Source organism: Malania oleifera, chromosome 7, assembly GCF_029873635.1.
Source record: "Malania oleifera isolate guangnan ecotype guangnan chromosome 7, ASM2987363v1, whole genome shotgun sequence".
In the NCBI taxonomy this organism is placed as follows: Eukaryota; Viridiplantae; Streptophyta; class Magnoliopsida; order Santalales; family Ximeniaceae; genus Malania; species Malania oleifera.
The window spans coordinates 837596-854545 of NC_080423.1; the positions used below are offsets into that span (position 1 = coordinate 837596).

Here is a 16950-nt window from a genome sequence, read left to right on the forward strand (position 1 = left end):
CAAGGATCTCCTCGACATCTCTGATTGTAGTCTTCATTTTGGAAATGGTTGATCTCCTTGAATTTTGTCGGCCCGAATCTACTTTGCCAACATGGAATGGTTTTAAGTTGCTGACATGAAACATTGGATGGACTTGTTGTCTATGGCTCTGCATCCACTTTGGCTGTTCAAGTCAATAAGATGCATGTCCAACTATTTCCCATCACCTTGATTGGGCCTTTGTATCATCTTAGAAGTCTTTTGTCTTTGCCACAAAGAAATTGAAATGTTTCTTGGTGGTACTTTTTTCAAGAACCAAGTCTCCAACTTCAAGCTGTTGTGGTCGCCGCTCCTTGTCCACCCAGTTCTTTGTGAATTGGTAGACTTTTGGGCTATTTCCACCACATAGACCGTTAAGAGTGTGCAGGAGAGTTGGTTGTTGACCCGTCACAATCTCAAAAGGACTTTTATTAGTTGCAGAAGATTTCATAGAATTAACACAAAATTAAGCTATATCTAATAGTGAAACACAAATTTTTTTGATTGGAGTTTACAAAAGGTTGCAAGTATTCTTCCAATATCCCATTAAAGCATTATGTTTGGCCATTTGTTTAAGGGTGTTAGCTTGGGGAAGGATAAGGCTTGATCCCATTAGAGGGAAAGATTTCTCCCCAAAATCCACCGATAAATCTTACATCTCTCTTGCTAGTTAGGCTCTTGGGGCATCCCCAAAAACCTTAAGGCTTCCGTCATATCCTGCTTCTCTCCTGAGTCTATTTTTGAGGCTTCTATTCCCTCCCAAAAGGCTTTCAAGACATTCAAGGCCTTTTGTTCATGACACTATGCTACACGATGAGGCCCTAAGCAAAGAAAACAAGAAACTAGTGGTCGATACTCCCCACTCCTTGTGTCTCTGCCCTTTGACTTTTTAGTTGTTGAGGGTCCCCTATCTCTCTAAAAGCTATTATATCCCGTCACTTCCCCCACTTATAGGTCTATACACCATGTTGGACTTCTGTTCATTATTGGCAGACGTTGGATATTTCCTTTTGAGAGAACTATTTGAGTAATCATCTAACCGTTTGGTTGCTGTGAGGATCAAGTATGAGAAATCATCTACCTGTTCAGTTATTGCGGGGGTCGAGGGGAGGTCATGAATCGCTTGCCTTCGTAGCTCATTCTTTGGCCATGTTTTGAGCTCTCAGAGGAAATGGAATAATTTGTCAGATTCAGCCGTATCTTTGATGTCAAGCATTAGGGCGTGGAACTCCCATACATAACTCCTTGAGCTTGTTTGTTGTAAGTCATACATCTTGCAACGCGCCATGTACTCCACATTGCCCGGATAAAAATGTGCCTTCAAAGCCTGTTTTAGTCCCTCCCAGTCCCAGTCCTAGGTATTGATGGTATACCAATTGTGTTGCATATCTTCACATTTGGTTCTCCACCACAACTTAGCGTCAGATGTACTGTTGCAATGTTAACTTGTTCCTCTTCTAGTTCGATCCTTGAGCACTTAAAGCAGTGTCCTAGGTCAAAGACGAAATTGTCCAACTCCTTTGTATCTCGAGTTACCCATAACATTTTGGGATGGTACCTTAATTTGAGACCCTCAGTGGTATTGGTTATCGGCCTTTGAGACATTTGTGCCACTGCATTCAACTTAGCACTCATCTCCTGCAAGTTATTCCGAAATTGGTCCATTATGCTCTAGAGCTTGCACATTTCCTTTAGATCCTCTCTCAAGGTGCTAATGGACTCTTTGACATTTTCTATAAGCAAATAAAAATTGTCTGTTAACTTTCGTAGGGAGGCCTCAAGCTATATTGGCTCTCCCCTTTGGGATTTAAGGGATGGCAACATGCCCTCAATGTGTTTCAACCTATTCTCAAAGGCTTCCAACTGCTCAATGTTCCTTTGGAAGGCCTCAAGCTCTGTTGGCCTTTTCTCCAGGGATTTTATTCGTGGAATGATTTTCTCAAGTTCCAAAATTGTTTCCTTAAGCTTAGATACACTATAGAGGTTTCCTTTAGTGTTTTTTCTAGCTGCCTCAAGCTTTATTGGCATGCCTTTCTCTTTTGACAATTTTGTCACAAATCCTTGGAGTTCGAAGAAATTTATCTCCAAGGCTTCAAGTTTTGTCACTCTTGCCTCAAGCGCTTCCATCCATTCTGTCTTTCCAGACTATGAAGTTTTCATTTTACCACTCATGGTGCTCACACACATTGTGCTCTGATACCAACTGTCATGGACCCTCAAATAAGACTCAATTAAGGGTCGCGCGGCACTCGTCGAGGGCTCTCCATCAACTAAGTCAGCCGATAATTACATGTTCAAGCTTGCAGACACGAGAACCAGATAAGTCACAATAACCAATCATAACCATGAAAACATCAATACAAACAACAGCATATCATAAAGGCAAGAGACATTCACACGCAAGATATTTATGGATCAATATGGTGCATCACTATCCAAGGCAACAAAACACCACGATGAAAAAGACTACTTGTTTTATTCAATTGATAGGACAACCATACAAGTAATAACACAAGTAATTTGATATCCATTATAAATCCCTGGAGAATACATGTAAAGCAATCGCTTCCCCCCCCCCAACCCAATTTATCCCATTAGTGTCATCCCCTAACACTATGCCTTTATTCCAACTATTTGGGTATAGTTATCAGTACTTTTTGTCTCCATTTAATCCACTATAAGGCCATCATTTTTGGTAAATTTATTTTAGTCTTATTTAACTTCTCAATCTGTGTGCATCTTGGTCTTCCTTTCCTAGGAGCTTGCCTCCTAATTTAAATCTTTTACATGCGGATCTAGTGGTCACTGCTGCGCATGTCCAAACCACGTTACATTATTTTCTCTAACCTTTACTTGTGTCGGTGCTACTCCTAGTCTACCCATTAGTGATGACTAAATGCACAAGTAGTAGAGATCTATTCTTGGTCTGCCTCTTCCTGTTGTTGTAAAACATTTACATTCCTGTTGTTGTAAAATATTTACATTCTTGATTCTCTCCAAAGTTCTAGTTTAGACTTGACCCCTACGCCAGTTTGATTAACACATCATCTATGAGTAACATGCGCCATAGAACATTGGAAATCATTATCATCAAAAGTAGAAATCTCTATAAATAAATGGATATATATATTTTGAATGAAAAAGGAAAAGTTAGATGAGGAAAGAAACAATTAGGGAAAATTTGAAGGAGGAAAAACAATACATAAAAATGGTGGATAAATCTTGCTAGCATTGTTTTGTCGACAATCCATGAGCGAAAGAACATGCAAAGAGCGGTGCGAAAGGGCTTCTAAGCTTTTAATAATTCAAGTTGAAAGAAAAGGGGTATTGAAGAAAATGATATTAAGAAGGGGGCGGGGGAAGGGTTATTCATTTTTTTCTCTCCCTCCCCTCGTTCAGTGCGGAAAAAAAAAAAAAATGCAAGACTTTCCTTGAACAAGAAAGTCACAAATTGCATATGAAACCCCCAACCATCTCAGCACCTGATCTCCCTTATTGTGACTTCGTCTGAGGTACGATTGGCTTTATTATCATCTGCTGGAGGAGAGAGATTGGTTGCTGCTGAAGTCATGCAAGCAGAAAAAATGTGCCTATTTCACTTGCTTGTTGTGCTAAACTTGGAGTTCTTGTGGAGCTTGAAGATGAAAAATCAAGCTTTCCATTTTCTTACTCAATGTTTTAATTTTTATTGTTATTCAATATGATTAGTTTTTGACATGCCAAAAGAAGGCTAATGAACCAAAAAAAATTGTATTTCATTTGAGTGATATAATAACTGTATTATGATAAAAGATGCAATCCTCCATCATTGTAGAGATTGGGTAACACATTCAAGCATGATCAAGATATACATATTTTTATTCTTTTGCTGGTTTTGGGAAAGGTAATGATGCTATAAGGCTGTGGAGATGTGCTCTTGGGGCTGTATTGTGGAGAATTTGGCTGTAAAGAAATGATAGAATTTTTACAAGGAAGTGATTATCAGTGGGATTTATTTGCAATAACATTTGATACTTGGCTTCTTTTTTGGGCTTTTAGCATTGGCTGTGTTAAGGGCTGCTGTTTTCAGATGTTGTTGGAGATATGTTAAAATGATGTAGTCTTTTCTTTTTTATATTTTTTGTTATTCTGTTTGAGGACTGTTGAACTCCTTTTCTGCATTTCTTTTTACTATTTTTTGTTATTCTGTTTGAGGACTGTTGAACTCTTTTTCTGCATCTTCTTCTTCTACTCATTAATGAAGGTTTTTTTTTTTTGCCCCCCACAAAAAGGATATTTTTTATTGTTGTTTGGGACAAAATATGCTGACCCCTCTGGAGGTTTGCTCAAAAGCCACAAACCTCCCTTGAGATTCAAAAATGAGATTGGTCTCTCAACTTCTAAATATAATGAGACTTAGACCTCCATGGCTCCATTAGTTGATTCTCCATGACGGTGTGATATATTTATCTTACTAACAAATTTAATGCCCAAAATGATGAGGGGAAAAAGCCCTGATATTGAAGAATTGTTGACTTACCATTTTGGATGAATTTAATTGAGAAAGATGGCATTAGTCAATGCAGAGGTTGTCTCGTCAGGGAGAAGAACATGCATGCTTTTGGAAAGATGTATCAAGTATTTACTACTTTCTTCATTTCTCCAATTCTTCACACAACTTTGTTGTTAGTTCCAGTGGTGTATCTACTGGGTTTGGTTTTTGTCAGAGATGGTCAACTAATGGAGGGGGTGTGAGTGTCCTTATATTTTGAATGTCAGGGGGGTTCTGCAATTTTTTTGGAGCAAACCTGAGGGGAGGTCACTGAACTTATATCAACTTTTTTGATCTACTATAATGGTGGCCCGAGCCTTGATTTTGTAATGTGTACTTAATGCCTGATTGTTGTTGTTATTATTATTATTTTTCTAAACTTGATTCTTAATTGATTGTGCAGCTCAAACTACATTCTAAAGCCTAAGAAACATATGAATGCAGTCTCACAAAGGTGGAAGAAGGCATATCATTGGAAATCCATAAAGAGTACTCAGATTCAGATAGATATAGGTGGAGAAAGTTAGCTGTTAATATTTTATTCTAATTACATGGGTGAGAAGGTGGACCAAGTGCCATTTTTTTGGGTGGAGGAATCCAATGAGCAATTATACCTTCCTATGACTGCAAAAAGAAAGCTTAGGTCAAAGAAAATATTTTATGGGTGGGGATCAAAACCTCTCATTGAATTTCTTGATTCCATTGGTAAGGATACCAGCGAAAAACTCTCTCAACATGATGTGACTACAATCATTACTGAATATGTAAAAGAAAATAATCTTATTCACCCAGAAAAAAAGAAGAGAATTTTGTGTGATGATAGGCTTCATTATCTCTTTGGACGGAAATCAGTGAGCCGAATAAAAATCTATGATCTTTTGGAAGCACACTTTGCTGAGAACGAGGAAGAATCAGAGGATCAATTTGTATACAGTTCAGAAGAAAAGGAGCAGAAAACCTTGGAGATCCATAGACAGCCAAAAATCTCAAGCTCAGAGAGAAGAGCTTATCAGAGGAAAAATTTTCTGCAAACTTCAAAAAGCTGTTTTGCAGCAATAACTTCTGAGAATATCAAGCTTGTCTATCTTAAAAGAAGTTTAGTTCAGGATTTGCTGAAGGAACCTGAGTCCTTTGAAACTAAAATAATTGGAAGCTTTGTGAGGGTCAAATCTGATCCAAATGACTACTTCCAAAAGAACTCTCACCAGCTTCTGCTAGTTACAGGTAATATTTACTGTTATAAGTGCATTCGATAATACTTCTATACAGACTGGCACTCCCTGCTTGTCTATCTTAAAAGAAGTTTAGTTCAGGGTCTGCTGAAGGAACCTGAGTCCTTTGAAACTAAAATAATTGGAAGCTTTGTGAGGGTAAAATCTGATCCAAATGATTACTTCCAAAAGAACTCTTACCTGTTTCTGCTAGTTACAGGTAATATTTGCTGTTATAAGTGCATTCGATAATACTTCCATACAGACTGGCACTCCCTGCCTTCTCTGGTAGAGCTGTTACCATCTGAGTTGTAGAGTTTGCGAAATGAACTATAAATGGAATAATAATACATTAATACCAATAAAGTGCATTCAATCATCCAACCACTTGTAAGTGTTAAAATATTTTCATAATGGCAACATTGCTGGAAAAGAGTTGAGCATGTTGCCAGTGTCGCTTTCCTAATTTTCTATGCTTTAAGGTCTCTTTGTTTTATGATTTGGCCCCAAATTTTATATTACTCTATTCTTAGTATGTTTATTTTTACTTTGATCTCACCCTAGTCCCTCCTTGAACTTTAAATTTAATAACACTCTTGAGCTTATTAACTTCAATAATACACTTTAATTTATTGTTAAAACTAATACTAAATTGATTAACACATAAGGAACATTGAAAACTGTACAAAACATGCAATTTACTTTGATGTAATGCAAGTAAAGAGGTAACATTCAGAAATTACCTCTGAATGTAAGTTTTTTTTTTTTTTTGTTATTGATTTGTATTTCTGAATTTTGCAACTTTCTGACACTTCATTTTGTTGGGGCCATTCATATGCCCATGGGTCAGACTCAGGCTAAGCCATTATCTGAAAAAATAAATTATTCATTGGCCCTAGACATGCCTAGGTTCTCGTCCTTGCTCATGCTTGGCTCTAAGAATGATTCCATATCCTCAAGTCCAGCACAGCGTTGGGCCAAGCTATTATTTGAAAATGACAAATTATCTTGGGCCCAAGACTGGCCCAGGCCAAAAATGAGCATGAACATCCTTGCTCATGGTTGGCACTAAGAATAATGCCATCGCCTCCAGACCAGGATGCCTTGGCTGACTGGTAAATGTCATTGGTTTGTTTCTTCTTGCAAGAATGAAGAAGGATGGTCAATTGAGTTTCTCCCTTTATTGAGAATATGGTTGAGTGAGAGAAACGGGTTGGAAGGAAGGAGGGTTGTTAGTTAGGTTTTCTTATTGTTGTCTTACTAATTTTTCACTATAAAAAGGAAAACTTTTTTTTCTGAGGGAGAGGAGGGGAGAGGGGGAGAGAGAGAGGTGCATGCAAGAAGAAAAACCAACAATCTAGGCAAATAATTTTTGATAAGCCTATTACCAAGCCTATTGATTAGGCATTCAACGTTGAAACCAACTTGGCCCTACAAGCCTATTCTCCTAGTCTTGCATCTATTTCCACGCCTACTCTGTGTCCATGTGTCCGACACTGTTAAAAAATGTAGAAACATATCTACATAAATTTTCTATGAAGGAGTGGAGAAATAGTTTCAAGTTTGTTTTTTTAACTCTAGACCATAGTTAAAGACATTTCCTTTTTCATGAGAGTGGAATTTGTAATTTATGCTTTTCAAAGGGACAAGTTATGTCCTATTTATTGCAATCCTGTTAAAGGTATTGGGAGAAGCTTTTATGCTTTTGCCCCCCTCGTAACCACGTTCTCAGATGCATAGACTCGAAATAGATATATTCTGGTTTTTTGTACATTCAGATCCTACATCCTGTCCAGGTTTGGGAGGTTGTTTGACTGGGATCTGGTGTTAATGTGAAATGTCCTGATCTCTAATAAATAGTAATATAAATACTGAATATTTAATAATCAACTTGTGTTGTGTAAAGAATATTATTCTAAATTATGATAGTCATACTAGAAATACTTTAATAACTTGTTTTTTGTCAATATTTAGTGTCGTTTTAGTCTACTTGCTTGCATGATGCATTGAATGACATGCTTATATTATTAAGGCCATATGTTTCCTCTAGCTTGGATGGATAATGATGGTGGTATTTCGCTTTCTAGGTTTAAAGAAGGCCACTGGAATTGGTGATGGTGGTACAGAGATTCTCCTCCAAATCTCCAATTTGATAAAAGATGTTCGCATTTGCATGCTATCAGATGAAAATTTCTCTCAGGTAAGGAATCATATTTGTCCAATTAATTTTGAATTGAGAGGATGATCTACTGATGCCATCTAATGCTGAACTTCGAACCAATGGCTAAAAGATGAATGCTTCTGTCATTGACATTGCATTGGTCCGCTGGTGGCTAATGTGGTGGTTGTAGATGTGAGGAGGGAAATATTGGGGTTTTCTGGATAAAATGATGGTTACGAAAGGTTTTGAGTTCAACCCATTTCTTTGATATTGTTAATGGCCCAGCTTAGAGAATGGTGTAGGGCTTCCAGGGGTTCAGGCAAGGGGATCCATTGTTCTCGTTTTTGTTTACTCTAGTTGTGCATGCCTTAACTAAGATGCTTGTGCACATGTGGAGTTTTGAGTGGGGGGTGTGATTAGAGGATGTGGAGGTGTTGTGTCTCCGATTTGCTGATGATACTATTTTATTTCTTGAGGACAATGTTGCTAAATCAGAAGGCAATCACATTGGGGAAATTTTTTGAAAATATTTTGGGATTAAAGATCAACTTTCCAAAGAGCTGAGTTGCCAGCATGGGGGGAGAGTAAGGAGTTATAAAGGTTGGTGGTTATCTTAGTCATTAGCATTATTAGTGTGTGTTATGCTACCAAGTGCTATTTATTAAGGGCATTGTGGTCATTGGTATGTACTTTGACATATACTATAAATGCAGGGAGAGACCTATCATTGTGATAAGGTCTTCCATTTTGCCCAATTATTCAACATGGTATCAGAATAAGATCCAACCTAAATCCTAATTGCATGACTGTCACTTAATCAAACCCTAAACATCATAATACCACGGAACCTGCTGCTATAGAAGGATCATCAGCATCACCAAAGTTCAGGAGCAGGTTCAGCAGTTGCCTGAAAAAGCTGCAGCGTCCTCTTCAACACCTCAAGAAATACCTCATATTTTGCAAAACTAACCACATAGCAACCCACAGAACCTGCTGATCTGCCAGCGCTCAAAATTTCATGGCCAGAGGAGCCTCCACGTGCTGGCCGAAAGCTGGCAGTCCCAACCCTACATGCCGGCGCATGAGACATTTTTGAGCAGCCATTTTTCTCCGATTTTCTCCTAAATGTCTTGAATCCTTCCTCACACCATAATACCACATTGTTTGTCATCTTTTTGGTTTAAAGGTATCTCCTTTATTTGGTTGCTCATGTGCGACATTCCGGGAATGATTGCTTGCTAATGCCTGAAGCTGTTGGTCAATAATTGTAGAGTTCATTGAAGCCTCAAACAGTGGTATCACTGTGTTCTTGATTTGTTTTTTATCTTTCTTGTTCATTTGGTGCTTGTGGTTTGCTCTAGTTGTTGAACGTTGTGTGTTGGGATGGTGTCCTTGAACTCCAAGAGGATATTGTTCACTGTGTACTTCAGATGTTCTACTGTATAGAGACTGTTTGGTACTGTTAGAGCTGCATGTTGGTTTCTAGGGAATGTGTTTAAGTCTCTTGGAGCAGGGGCAGCATTTACACATTGATTTTGTAGGGCTGTGGCAGTGCTATGTCCAGTTGTTGGTGACTCATTTGTGGTTGAATCAGCGGTTGACTCGTTTGTGTTTGGTTTGGTTGGTCTGGAAGTTCACTTGTGGTTGTTTCAATTGGTCTTGAAGTTCACTTTTGGAATCCCAAGAGCATTTTGTTTGCTGTGTATTTCTGATTTGCTGCTTATCGAGGTTGTGTGTGTGTTGAGATGGTGTCCTCAAATCCTAAAAGTGTGTTTCCATCATTAGGCATTTGTTCTAGTGAACAATGTACTTTAACTATCTTGGAGGAAGAGTATTCAAGGTTCCTACAGTATCAAACATCCCAACAAGCATCTCATCACATTGCATCTTTTGCTCAAAAGGGTAATGCTGTAGTTTGTATTCATCTAGTATCTCCTACTAGTCTTGGATTATCCATTCAGTTGCTACTAACCATATGACAGGTGAAACTAAATTCTTATTTGCCCTTCAGTATCCTAAAAAAATTTACCTCAAGTTACTTTGTTGATGAGTCTACAATTATAGTTAAGGGGAGAGGAATAGTAAATCCTAATCCCTCCATCTCTTTTTATTTAGTTTTGTACGTTCCTAAGTCCCCTTTCAATCCCATGTTAGTAAGCTTACAAAGCCACTAAATTGTTCTGTAACCTTCTTTCTTGATTCTTTAACCATTTAGGATCTGAAGACGAGGAAGACAATGGGCTCAAGATGTGAGACTCGTAGAATTTACTACTTTGAGTGACTCTCTTCTCCCATTTCCTGCACAACAGCTGCTACACCACTCCAAATTCATTGTCACCTTGGTCATCGGTCCTTGGATAAATTGAAACAACTAGTTCCTACCTTGAGTTTTGTGTTTAGACTTGAATAAGTCTTGTTAGTTGGGAAAACATCATTGTGTCCGTCTGCTTCCCGGGTCAACAAATGGGCAAATAATCCTTTCATGCTTGTCTATTATGATGTTTGTGATCCTAGTCGTGTCATGTCAAAATCACAGTTTTGGTACTTTGTTATATTTGTCGATGACTACTCTAGAATGACTTGGTTGTATTTAATGAAAAATCATTCTGAGTTGTTTAAAATCTTTTGTGCCTTTTGTTCTCAAATAAAGACTCAGTTTGGTATGTCAGTCAAGATACTTAGTAGTGACAATGCTATGGAGTACATCAGTACCCAATTCAATTCCTATATGAGTGATTCTGGTATGATCCATCAGTCATCATGTGCCCACATTCCATAGCAAAATGAAGCTGCAGAACAGAAAAACAGACATATTCTCAAATTTACTCGTACCCTATTGTATCAAATGAATATCCTTAACATTTTTTGGAGTGATGCTGTGCTTCACTGCTTGCTTTCTCATTAATAAAATGCCATCCTTTGTCCTTGTTGATAAGATCTTATATTTAGTTATCTTCCTAAGGCTCCTTTGTTCTCCCTTCCTCCTTGTATATTTGGTTGTGTGTCTTTTGTCCACTAGTTAACTCTAGGAATAGATAAGTTGGATCCTCATGCTGTCAAATGTATTTTTCTAAGGTATTCCTGTACTCAAAAAGGGATATCGATGTTGTAGCATACTTTACATCGATTCTGTCTCTGCTGATGCCACCTTCTTTGAGTCTGTACCATACTACTTTGGTTTGTTGAGTTTTGTTGACCTTAATGAGTCCTTTCCTCTGCCGTGTCTTCCATATCCTAACCTAATATTTGTGTCCAATCCTTAAACATATTCATCTAGTTTGAGTGCTTTTTCTTGTCACCCTTTTATTATTATTTTTTGAGTACTTTGTCTTCTGTTCCTCATCCAAATTCTACTTCTGAAGCCTTGCCCCATTCTAGGTGGAGGAATGTAATGTAGAAGAGATGCATGTTCTACAGGATATTGATACTTGGGACTTGGTACGTCTTCCTCCTGTGATTTGTTATCATTGGGTGTACACTGTGAAGTTTAGTCGAAATATTTCCCTGGCTCGATTGAAGGCTGACCTTGTTGGTAAAGGATATACTTAGGTGTATGGCTTGGATTATTCATACATGTTCTCCCATGTAGCCAAACTCGCCTTAGTACGTTTGAAAATCTCCTTAGCCACCACCTATCACTGACCTTTACACCTATTAGATGTGATGAATGCTTTCCTACATGGTGATTTTTCAGGAAGAGGTCTATATGGAGCAACCACCTAGATTTGTTGCTTAGGGGGTTTGGGCTTAGTGTGTTAGCTCAAGAAATCACTATGGCTTTAAATAGTCTTCGAGAGCGTGGTTTGGTCGCTTCAGTACTGTAATTCTCAAGTTTGGTCTTCACTAGTGTGCAGTATACCGTTTTGTATTTTATTGTATCATTGTGATCACTTGTGATGATGATCAAGGTATTTATAGTCTAAAGCATTTCCTGCAAACTAAGTTTCAAACAAAGGATTTGGGACCATTGAAGTACTTCTTGGGTATGGGAGTATCAAGATCTCAATCCGGAAGCGTCTTGTCATAGAGGAAGTATGTTATTGATCTTTTTCATGAGATTGAATTGTTAGGTTCCAAACCCATTAATACACATATGGACCCTAAAAGTAAGCTAGTGCTAAATATGAGTGATTTGTTGCATCAGGGACTTGTTGGAAAGTTGAATTATATCTTGGTCCCACAACTGGACATATCTTTCGCAACAAGTGTTGTGAGTCAGTTTCTTGATTTTCTGAGAACAAGTAATTTGGATGTAGTAATTTGCATCTTGAGATACCTCCAAGATGTACTTGGGAGAGGTTTCTTATATTAGTGTTAATGGTTATTTAGTCATTTAGCATTACGTGTTAAGAGTTTCGTTAGTAATAAGTGTGAGTTAGTAAGGGTATTATAATTATTACCATTGTACTTGACATATATTATAAATAGAGGGAGAGATCTATCATTAAGGCTAGGTCTTCCATTTTACCCAATTATTCAACGCGGTATTAGAGCATGGTTCTGAAACCTAAACCATAATTGTTACCACCACCATCCAAACCGAAGTATAAAACCCAAAATCTGCTGCATGTCTACCATCATAGAAGAATTTCAAGAAAGACTATAGCCCTAGAAAACAGCCAGCAGCAGCCAAAAGTCAAACCAGTCGCTGGTAGTTTACTGGGCAACAATGCCAGTTCAAGAACACAAAATCTACTGCAGATTTTGCAAAAACAACACCATAGTCACCCACAAACACTGCTGATCTGCCTCCCACTGATATCTTATCTTGAGGGAGTGTCCCATGTGCCCTAACGCGCCAGTTGAAGGAGTTTTTATTGATGTTTTTTGTCCAAAAATCGAACCTTTTTTAATTGCTCATGTGCTGCACCCAAAGAATGGTTGTATGATGCTTCATGAAGCTGTTTATCAATGGTTATTGAGTTTATTGAGTCTGAAACAGTGGGAGTCTCTGCGTTTTTTGATTCAATCTTCTAATCCCAAATATCAAGCTGTTGGGCATGTGTTTTGCTCAAAGATCCAATCTTTGTTGTGACCATGCATTGGTGGTAATTCATTAGTTGTTGGTCGGTGTTAGTAACAGTACTCTCTTGGAGCAGTGGTAGTGCTCATAAGCTGTTTTTTTTGTGAGGCTGTGGCGGTTTTATATAAGTTTGTTGGTGATTTGTCCATGGTAGTTTCGGTGGTTCACCTCTCCAATTGTTCCAGTGCTGTGTGTTGCTTTCTTGGGGCTGTGTCAAAGTTTCTTGGTGCTGTGACATCCTTGTACTGATTTATTTGCGACATGTTCATGGTGGGTCACCTTGTTCGTGGTTGTTCTGATTGTTCCAGCAATTGACCTTGTGATCATTGGTCTGAGTTTGCGAGTGTTGGGATTTTCAAATCCCAAAAGTATGGTTCCCTCGTTAGTCACTTGTTTGAGTGTACTGCATACTGTGACTATATTAGAGGAGTATTCAAGGTTTCTACAACATTAATTGTCTTAACAAGCATCTTATCACATTGCATCTTTTGCCCAGAAAGATAATCCTATAGTCTGTATGTTATCTGGTATCCTTCTCACTAGTTCTTGGGTTATCGGTTTTGCTGCCATTGACAATATAACAGGTGCAACCAATTTCTTTTCTAACCTCTAGTATTCTAAAAATCTACCTCATGTTACCCTTGCTAATGGATCCACTATTTATGTTAAGGGGATAGGAACAATTATTCCTTCCATCTCTCTTTCTTCTACTTTATACATTCCTAAATCTCCTTTCAATCTCATTTCAGTTAGTAAGCTTGCCATTTCACTAAATTGTTCTGTCACATTCTTCTTGATTTTGTGGTTATTTAGGATCCGAAGACGAGAAAGACAATTGGCACAGGACGTGATGCTCGTGGACTTTGAGGCTTTGTCTTCTGTTGCTCCTCTAAAATCTATTTTTGAAGCCTTATCCCATTCTGGGTGGAGGACAGCAATGGTTGAAGAGATGCATGCACTACATGATAATGATACTTGGGATTTGGTACCTCTTCCTCCCAATAAGTCTGTGGTTGGTTGTCGTTGGGTGTACAGTGTGAAAGTCAATCCTGATGATTTTGTGGCTCGTTTGGAGGCTCAACTTGTTGCTATGGTTTGGATTATTCAGACACATTCTCGCCGGCTGCTAAACTTGCTTCAGTACGTTTGTTCATTTCTTTAGCCACCTCTTATCATTGGCCTCTACATCAATTAGATGTGAAGAATGCTTTCCTATATGGCGATCTTCAAGAGGAGGTATATATGGAGCAGCCACCTGGGTTTGTTGCTCAAGGGGAATCAGGCTCAATGTGTCGGCTTAAGAAATCATTATGGATTAAAGCAATCTCCAAGAGCATGGTTTGGCCATTTTAGTGTTCTAGTACCTGAGTTTGGTCTCCATTGATTTGCAATGGAGGACTCTGTATTTTATCATCATACTCCATTTGGTAGGATTTTGCTTATTGTGTATGTGATGACATTGTGATCACTGGTGATGATGATCAAGGCATCTAGGACCTAAAGCTTTTCTTGCAGAGTAAGTTTTAGACTAAGGACTTGTGATCATTGAAGTACGTTTTGGGTATAGAAGTATCGAGATCTCATATGGGAACTGTCTTGTCATGGAGGAAGTATGTTCTTGATCTTTTATCAATACACCCATGGATCCCAATAGTAAGTTGGTGCTAGATATGGGTGATTTGTTGCCTAACCAAGGTTGATACTGTAGACTTGTTGGAAAGTTGAATTATCTCATAGTCACTTGGCCAGATATACCCTTTGCAACAAGTGTTGTGAGTCAATTTCTTGATTCCTTGAGAACAAGTGACTGGGATGTAGTAATTCGCAATTTGAGATATATCAAAGGTGCATTAGGGAGAGGTCTCTTATATTAGGAGGGGTCACACTCATATTCCGGGATATACAGATGAAGATTGGGTCGGATCACCTCCTGACCAGAGATGCATGACTAAGTGTTTATATTTGTTGGTGGTAATTTGGTGTCTTGGAAAAGTAAGAAATAAACTATGGTCGCCAGGTCAAGTGCTGATTCAGAGTGTAAGGCTATGGCACACACTGCATGTGAACTTGCTTGGTTGAAAAACATGTTGAAAGAGCTAGGTTTTTCACATTCTCAACCTATTAAGTTGATGTTTGAGAATTGAGCTGCTACTCATATTGCCTCTAACCTAGTTTTCTATTAGCAGACAAAGCGCACTAAATTGATTGCCACTTTATTCGGGAGAAACTTGTACAAAATCTCATTACAACTCATGTGAAGTTTGAGTTCCAACTTGTTGATTTGTTCGCTGAAGTCTTGGGAGGTGCTCATGTGAAATTCAATTGTAACAAGCTAGGAGGATATGATATATATGCTCCATCTCGAGGAGTGTTAATGGTATTTAGTCATTTAGCATTATTATTATTTGTTAGAGTTTTGTTAGTAATAAGTGTGAGTTAGTAAGGGTATTATGGTTATTAGTATTGTGCTTGACATGTATTATAAGTAGAGGGAGAGACCTATCATTGAGGCTAGGTCTTCCATTTTACCCACTTATTCAACAATTAGGATTTAGGTCACACTTTTATTTAGGGATGTACTTATTCAAATTGGGCCAGGTCACCTTCCAATAGAAGATCCACAATTGGGTACTATATCCTTGTTGGTGGAAATTTGGTTTCTTGGAGGAGTAAGAAACAAACTGTAGGAACAGGTCAAGTGCTGAGTCAGAGTATTGGGCCATGGCTCGCACTACATGTGAACTTGTTTGGCTGAAGAACATGTTGGAAGAATAGAGTTTGCCACATTCTCAGTCTATGGAGTTAATGTGTGATAATCAAGCTGCTATTTGTATTATATCCAACCTAGTCTTCGATGAGTGGACAAAACACATTGAAGTTGATTGCCACTATGTTCGGGAGGCAATTGTGCAGAAACTCATTGCCACTACTCTTGTGAAGTCTGATTTGTTGCTTGCTAATTTATTTACGAAAGCCTTGGGGGATGCTTATGTTAAATTCATTTGTAACGAGCTAGCATATGATATATATGCTCTAGTTGTAGGGGGAGTATTGATGGTTATCTTAGTTCTTTAGCATTGTTAGTGTGTGTGTTATGTTAACAAGTGTGAGTTAGTAAGGGCATCATGGTCATTGTTGTGTACTTTGTCTTGTCAATTGACCTATCTTTTTATCCTTTCTTTTGTGCTCCTTAATGACTATTTGACATATATTATAAATAAAAGAGAGACCTATCATTGTGATAAGGTCTTCCATTTTACCTAATTATTTGATAGAGGTTTTGGGTCTTGACAAATTGCGTCATGGAGATAATGTTTCTATAGTGAGCGCCTCCCTCTTCTCCCTCTCCAACATGCCCATTTATTTCTTCTCTCTTTTTAGATATCCCAAGAGTGTTGTTAGGATTCTTGAGTGGTTGATGGGTGACTTTCTTTTTCTCTATTTTGGGGAGAATAAGAGAGACCACTTGGTTTGTTGGGTGACCCACATTGAAAGAGGTTTTCAGCCTTGGCAATGTGGTTTCTAAAAACATCTCTCTAAGTGGAAAATGATTGTAGGGATTCCCTTTGGAAGTTAATTCCTTAGGGCACAAGGTGGTAAAAAGTATGGGGCCCATTGGAATGGGTGGAACACTAGAGGAAATAGCATTGTTTCTCATGCAAGCCCTTGGAAGTTTGTTTCCTAGGTTGCTTGTTTGTTTTACCCTCCTATCTATTTTAATGTAGGTATTGGCAAGAGGTTTCAGTTTTGGGAGGATGTATTGGTTGGTGAGAGTTCCTTGGGGTTATTAATGTCCCATCTTTTTAAGGTTTCCACTATTCACTATGCACATATCAGCTCTTTCTTTTCTTTCGAGGGGGCTCTCCTTTTCGAGATTTCTTTTTGTTTAGGAATCTTCATAAAGAAAACAAGACGTTGATGAGCTCATCACCATGCTTAACGTTGTGGAGCCCTTTGTTTGTTCTAGTAGGGGAGATGAGAGAGTTTAGGAGGGTTATTCTTGAGG

General features: G+C 38.3%; 1 protein-coding gene across 1 annotated transcript in view; it reads left to right on the forward strand.

Annotated features, from left to right (window-relative positions):
* Nucleotides 1-4952: 4952 nt before the first annotated feature.
* The window catches only part of LOC131160383 (uncharacterized protein At5g08430), a 35113-nt gene continuing 23115 nt past the window's right edge, over nt 4953-16950 (forward strand). Inside the window, exons 1-2 of the mRNA XM_058116016.1 lie at nt 4953-5773; nt 7848-7960. Of these exons, the coding sequence (XP_057971999.1) occupies nt 5101-5773; nt 7848-7960 (786 nt within the window). The 5' untranslated portion in view covers nt 4953-5100. The remainder of the gene's footprint in view (nt 5774-7847; nt 7961-16950) is intronic.